At 37.6% G+C, this 7809-nt stretch overlaps 1 protein-coding gene across 1 annotated transcript; it reads left to right on the top strand.

Annotated features, from left to right (window-relative positions):
* Window positions 423-6432, top strand: LOC109223218. The gene is made up of 3 exons (XM_019387436.1): window positions 423-707; window positions 2726-2865; window positions 6063-6432. The coding sequence occupies exons 1-3, from the start codon at window positions 560-562 to the stop codon at window positions 6075-6077; spliced, it is 303 nt and encodes a 100-aa protein (XP_019242981.1). The 5' UTR covers window positions 423-559; the 3' UTR covers window positions 6078-6432.

Raw genomic sequence — 7809 nt, 5'->3', positions numbered from 1 at the left:
AGTTTCGACTAACTGGCCAATTTTGTATTTTCGCCTTTTTATTACTCCTTACGGTCCAAAATAAGTGATTTTTTGCCTTTTTTTGTGGTCCAAAATAAGTGATTTTTCCAGATTTCAAGAATGAATTTATTATTATTTTCTTACATTGCCCTTGGAGTAAATAATATTGGAGTATGTGTTACGAGTGTTTATGTGAAGTGATAGTAAAGGTTAATATGGTCAATTTTATTACTAATTAATGTTAAAAGGTGAATTTCTTAATATGTGTGAAAACAATAAAAAAATTACTTATTTTGGACCGGAGGGGTATTATTATTGTATTTTAAATGTGCTAAAAGTGATAGAATGAAAACAAGAGAAGGCAAATAGACATATCACGAAACTTAAGGGACTATTTGAGCCAAGAACTTGAAAATTGGGGAAGACTCGTATATTCTCCAGAAAGAAGCGTAGAGACAAAAAAACGAAACCCTCGGCTCAAAGTCCATCAAAGATCTAATAGAAGGAACCGTAGAGAAACTGAAACCTAATACACAGTGAAAGAGAGATTTGTGTAGCAATGGCAGAAGAGAAGAAGCAAGAACAAGCAATTGTACCACCTCCACAATACAATTTGGACGCAAAGTGGGACGCTTGTCTTGATTTGGGGGTTCGCCGTTTCGCTTACTTTTCCTTAATCGGTGGCTTTGCTGGTCTTCTCCTCTTCCGTGAGTGACCTTTTTTCCCACAAAGTCACGATTTTTGTCTTGCCTTTATGCTGTTTCTCTGGATTTTTGTTTTTCTTATTATTGTTAGTGTGACGTAATGATTGTGAAATTGGTGTGGGTTGGATGAAATTGGGAAAATGCTGAAATTGGTGTCTTTTTTCATTTTCGAAATATTATAGTTTTGTGGATTGTGCCAAGATAATTGAAGCTGGCGTAAGAGCTTTTGCTTGCCAGCTTCTTCTGTTATTTTACCACACAGAGTGGAAGTGCTTTTATGGTTTTGTCCCCTCTAATACTATTTAGTATTTTGGAAATTGGAGAAGTTTTGTTGCTTAGTTTTTTGGTGTGATGTGGTGACTGTGGAATTGGTATGGGAACGGAGAAATGGAAATGTGTGCGCTCGCACACACACACATATTGGTCTTGTATCATTTATGATACACTTACACACGCATATATATTGGTCTTGTATTATTTATGGATTTTGTTTCATTGGTTACTGTCTTCTTTGTTGGAAACTTCAGCTGTGCTTTTGCTTAGTTTGCACGTGTGATGTTAGTAGTGTGAAAAGTGGGATCTGGAGGGATGAAGTTGAGAAATGCCGAAATGGGTTTTTGAATTTGTGTTGTGTGGTAATGGCTAATTAGACAAGAGTACTGTCAGCCTCTTGTGCTCACTAGTATTGTCACATAACTTTGCTTGTTAAGCCCGATGCATTGGTTAAAACTCCAGATGTTTTTTTTCTTAGTCTTGTGTGTGTGATCTAGTGATTGTGGAAATTATGTATTGCATGGATGCTTATGGGAATGACAAAACGGGGTTTTCTTGCAATTATGTTCTGTTGTTACTTAAGCGAACAAACTGAGGCTGAAGTAAAAGCTTTTAGCCTGCCAGCTTTTGTGTTCACTAGTGTCACATTACATTGCTCCTTTAGCCCTTTGAAAATTGTTTTGGTAATTGGCAACTTGTGCGAGACAAAATTTCTTCACGCTGTACATGTTGTATATGTCATACATATTTTGCACCTGCTTGGTGCATTCTGGTGCAATAAAAAATATCCTTCCGTGTATAAAAAGAACAAAATAAATTATACATGTGATGCAGTTTTCCAACTAAATCCTTCAATAATGAAGGTCGGAATTGAAGAATGACTTATCATTAAAAAACGTTCAGAATTGAAGTGTATGGATAGAGCAGTAACGACCAGTGATTGTGATGAAAATAGCATTGGATGGATTATGAGTTGGTTTCTTATTAACTTAAACCTGTGTGGTCGCATTGTGTTTAAGAGAACTTGATTAACTAGTTCTTCTTCTTCTTCTTCAAGTTCTCATAAACACAACATAACCATACAGAATCAAGGCAGATGTCTGCGTAGTCTTTTTTGTTGGTCCAACCAGTCCTATGTAAGTTCTACTGTCTTTTAAAATTTTGTGAGCTCCCTCACTCTAGACTAGCCATTATCATGAATGGTCTTACCAGATTTTGTAATGGGGCTAGGATATCTACTTCTGTAATCTCTGCATCTTGTTGATGCCAATCAATAAAACAGCTTACTTTATCAAAAAAAAAAAAAAAGAAGAGAGAGAGAGAGAGAGAGAGAGAGAGAGAGAGAGAGAGAACTTGAAGAAGTAGTTCTTGTTGAAGCTTAGCTATGTGGACAGTTTTTGGACGCAGAGACGAAAAGGGAACAGATGTAACCTAGCATACAAGAGGTTACATTCTTTTAATGTATTATGGCGTGCATTCGACTTGATAATGTTGTAGCTTAATAGTTGTTTTTGTAATATTGCTTGCCGTTGTCTTGATAATCAATCTCCCATTCTGTTCTTGAAATTTTTGGTAGCTGCATGTCTAGGCATTGATTTGGTCATGCTTGCAGCTTTGTTGTGGTATTTTCAATATATATTATATGAATAGAGTTGTTTCTTCTTTAATGTGTTTCTCCAAGTGTTGTCCAATATATATTAGACAGACAATGTTGTAAGTAGACTCATTTTCATTGATTGTCATCTTAGGGAGTCCTGTGACACGCTGGGCATCAACAGCATTTGGTGCTGGGACAGCTCTAGGATCTGCATACACGGAATGCTCTCAGAAATTTGGTGGATATCCTGGAAAATTAGCTACTAATGTTTCTGAGGCTCCTACTACCAAGGTAGTACATTGCATCTATTTCTATTTCTATTTGCCAAGCTAATACGTAAGGGAAATACAAATAGGCTTGCCCATCTTTGATGATATTCAGTGAATGCTCAGTATTCTTTTCTATAAGCTGTGTCAAACTGTTCTCTTGTGGCTAGAGAGAAATATTCAGGTTGGAGATGATGGTTGTTTAATTATGCTATTTTCTTTGTTTTTTCCTACCCCCCTCTCTTGTGAGGGTGAGAAGTCTCTTGTTGTGCCATTGTTTTGGGGCCAGGGAATAGTAGAAGGGTAGCATTCATTGGTGCATTTTTAAAGTTTAAAGGCTTTCATTTGTTACCACTTTCTTGTTCTGTTGTTCATGAAGCAAGATGTTAGCTTGCAATGTTGAGCTACGAAGCTATCTTATATACTTGTGTAGCAGATGGTTAAAATATCTGGTATTTCAGTTCAGAACTATGTATTTGGGGTTAATTGCAGTAAACACCCCTGTAATATGGCTCAATTGCAAATACACCTCCTTTACTTTGAAATCAAACACTCACCCCCTACACTATTGTAATCCTACACATTTGTTATCCCTATTCTGCAGACAAAGTTTAAACCCCTTGTATGAATAACTTGTTCTGTGTGTCTTCCTTGGCTGTGGCAATTGATCTTGTTCTGTGATTGATAAAAGAATAATTGTTATTAGAATATTAATTTCAATTCTTGAAGACTGAAAACTGATTATTGTTCGGAAGTTAATCTGGGGAAGATATGGAGAATGCTACAGCCTACAAGGAATCAGATGGACTGATCGTAACTGGACCATCTTTTCTTTTTGGTTCTCTAATTTTCTGTATTTAAGTGATTATTACAGAGGTACAATGATACCTCACTGTCCAAACGGTTCATAACTGTTACAGCGCTGTCATTTTCCTAGTGCCCTGTGTCAATCAGACTCTTCATTTATTTCGTGTTATTCATGTCAAATGTTTAGCAAGTGAGATATGGATATATTAGTTAGCTCCTCACAGTACATTGAAAACTTGCTAGAATCTTGGCATACCTTTGTCCGAACGAACCTGTCCACATGAGAGGAGTACGGCCACCTGGTCCCTCAAGTCCATCACAGCCACAGCCAGATTTCACACCTTTATTTTCTTGATATTAACTGCAACATAACATTTCACGTGAAGTTCATACTGCTCCCTTATATACTTGTCAAAAAACTGCTCCCTTTATGCTAACAATTTCTTTTGTTCTCTAACTTTAATAACCCTGAAGAATTTTGGCGATGCTGCAATAAAAATTCTGCCCCATAAGATTTTAGGCAGTTAATTGGGGTTGGTGATAGGGATAGGCGCATTGGATTTGCCCTGCCTTACACTACAAGGAGATAGTTGACAATTGATCTGGCAGCGGCATCCATTTCTGCTCCCCTTTCCTTTATTTTCCATCGTTTATATAGAATTTCCTTTTATTCCTCTCCTTCCTTTCTCAGGATCATTAAGGAAGTGGTTGTCACCTCTCCTTCGTCCTACTTCATTTCATTGAAGTTCTGGACTAAAGTCACAACTAAAGGTGTCTTCTAGTATAAGTCCCTTTGTGATATGGGAAAAGAAACACGTCTTGTCAAAGAAGGGAATGAAGAAACAGACAGTGTAAAGGAGGGTGAACTCGAATACTTACTTTTACTAGGGGGAAAATCCAGACATCTGTACTATTTTTCCGGGGGTGGGTGGGTGGGTGGGTGGGGTGGTAGAACTGTAGATTTCGTTCCCGTCTGCTGAACATTAGCCGTCCTGTTGAGTATAAAAATGTTGCTCATATTTTTCCTTTTTCAAATTGTTTGATAAGTGCATAGTAGAAATGCTGATGTTAAAAGGTTATACAAGATAAAAATTATCACATCCAATAGAAGATGCGGATAACGCAATAGAGGTTAAATTGAGAGATCTTTCGAGATGATGCGGTCATGTTGTAAGTGGACCTCTAAATGCACCATCTTTAGGTGTAAAACCATGTATATTGGAGTTGTTAAAACTTAAAAAGCGATGGGTAGACTTGGGATCACGTGGAAAAAATTGCCTCAAATATCTGTGAATGCAAGCAGATTTTACAAAATATTGAACACATTGAAGGGGAACTTAGAGCAACGTTTTAGTTATCTACGTGTGACCTATAGATCATGGGTTCGAGCCGTGGGCTCCTGACGCTTGCGAACCTCTATAACATCCCTCTGAGGTGCTGCCCTCCTTGCGTGGTTGCGGGATGCTTCGTGCACCGGTCTTTTGTTTAAGGGAAGCAAAAGATCCATGTAGGCAATACCAACTAGTTTGATCGAGGTTTAGTTATGGTTGGTACACTTGCATTAGTTCCAGTATTGCAATGAGTTTTCTATTTAGAGATACGTATATAGTAGAAAAATATAGAGAGCCTTCACTTTTAGAGAAACCCCAAGTTATTGAATATTTCGATGATGGGGGTTTAAATGGAGCGGAACTGATAATGAGGATTTATATAACCAACTGAACTAGCTTAGAATGGAGGCATATTTGTTGTAATCTTTTAATAAGAAATGCTGCTGCTGATTAGGATCGGCCCCAGACGGATTTCTTGGTCATAAAAAAAAAAGAAATAAATGCTGCTGCTGATTAATAGTGGCCCAATTGTTTTCCATGTATATTAGGATGTATTGGGCTCTACTAGCACTGCATTCTGATTTTGTCATCTATTCCCGTGGCATGATAGCTGACCTTTTCTTTTATGTTGTCTACGTACTGTACTCATCTTGATAGACATGTTAGTCCGTTTTTCCTTCTTGAGCGCACACAGTTCCTTTTTGCTGGGAGTGTGAGGATGGAAGGGACCCAAGGGTGTGGCCTAGTGGTTAATGAAGTGCGGGGAGAATCATGAAGCTTCAGGTTTATTTCCTAGCGGAGGCAACAAATAGTAGGTGGTTTCTTCCCATATGCCTAATCTTGGTGGGCAGAGTTGTAATATCCGGTGCCTGTGTTGGTGGGAGCTAGCAGGTACCCGGTGGAATAATCGAGGTGCGCACAAGTTGACCTAGACATCACCCATATTAGAAAGATGGAAAGGTGGAGTTTGTGTTCTGTACTATGAAGTTATGCTTTTGTGTTGCTACTAAGGTTTACTTCAATTTTCTATGCTTGTGTTGCTACTAATGTTTACTTCAACTTTCTAATTTTCGTCTTGTCACAGGATGGGGAGCACTGAAGCAACCGTTTCACTGGGACCACAGATCAAAATTTTCATGTGATGAAATCGTCGTTGCCTGTTTCCACCATTTTCTTTTTTGCCCTTTATCAAGACTATATGTTTTGCATGACTTTAATTTTCAGAGCAATCTATGGCTAATTATTAATTAGCTCATTTGGCCTTTTTTTATTTTGCAACTGTTACTACCGAAACGGAGTTTAGATAGCAAAAGGAAAGGAAGAAATAATTGCTTTCGTGCAGCTTCTTGTGTTGTGTTCACTCCTTCGGTGATGGAAGTGTTCTGTGGCCTATAAGCTATGAAGAAGTAGAATTTGATGAATTATAGTAACAGTTTTTCTTTGTTCATTCTTCCCTTTTCGCGCGTACTGTGAAACTCTTAAGTAATTGCTTTGTGGCAAAAAAAGAACTGATGATAGTTGGTAACAGCTGAAATGTTGACACTAGTTCCTATAGTGTTCACATGGAGTATAATACAATAAATCTTTTTCTATTATGGCGAAAAAGGAAATATTTTGTTAGTTTATGACGTTAACTTGCTCTATAGCCCCTCGTTACTGCTCAAAGGAGCAGTAATAGGTAGGGATGACAGGATTTGAACCTGTTACATTTTGTACCCAATTCGACAAGGCACTCGTCATCTACGAAAAAATTATAATTTAATTCTTTGACAACATGAAAAAACTAAAAGTTATGTCCTCCCTCTATCTATTAATTCTTTGACAACATGAAAAAACTAAAAGCTATGTCCTCCCTCTCTATCTATCCAAGGTATGGAGGGGCAGACCTTTTTGGTATATTAGGGGAGAGAACGGAAAAATACCATATGACTCAATATATTCGACAAGTTGCACTATACGTCAATCTAAGATGCATCTTTCTCGTCAAGAATTCGGAAAGGAACTTTTTGAATGCCAATAGGCATTAAATAAAAGAAAGAACTAGTATTTCAGTTTGATATGTCATCAACTGAACAAGGTTTGGCAGGCTTAATTTGTTTCTAGTTTGTCTATGTATATGCATTCTTTGATCGATTCAAGGTAAACTGGGGTATATGGCATACTTCTAAAGTAGAAAAGACACTAATAAAGTAATTTACATAATATATTTGTCTATTAACTAATTGCCTTTATGACAATGCCCTCAGTGGAAAACCAACTGGATTGGGTCCCTTTCTATAGGCAAAAGGGTGAATTAGATTCTTTTTAGCCCATCCTGGTAGCCTGTTTTTCTCTTGAACAAATGTTTTGTTCTTTTGACTAGCCTTTCCTTTTGCAGTATATTCACTTTTCTAGTGACCAGTCTTACCACAGTGTGTGCAGATTATGTTCTCAGGAAGTGTGATGTACTTGCTTTTGGGATCCCACTTAGGTGCAGGGGTCCCGTAGCCAAGTCCTCTCTTATTGCTACCATGGTGTTCTTGTAGCCATGAAAGTGCATCAGAGGAGCTATTCCATTTACATGTTTGTTCTAGCTCGTGCTTAACCTTGCTTAGATCCTCCTTTAGGACTCTTATCTGCTCATCTCTTTTGTACAACTCATCTTTCATTTTTCCTAGATTTTTTCTAAAGTAAGTTGTGCGTGATCAGCTTTCTTTTTACCTGTTCCTAATTTCAGCTTTAAATTTTCAAATCTAAGCTCTAGCACAGTGGTGTCAAATTCAAGAACCTGGTTCTTTAACTCAGCATTTTTACTATCACTTTCACTAGCCCTAAGTTCCAGATTTTTCAAT

This window comes from Nicotiana attenuata, chromosome 3 (genome assembly GCF_001879085.1).
Source record: "Nicotiana attenuata strain UT chromosome 3, NIATTr2, whole genome shotgun sequence".
Classification (NCBI taxonomy): Eukaryota; Viridiplantae; Streptophyta; class Magnoliopsida; order Solanales; family Solanaceae; genus Nicotiana; species Nicotiana attenuata.
Note: the sequence above shows the minus strand (reverse complement) of the source record. Positions and strands in the feature narration are given on the sequence as shown.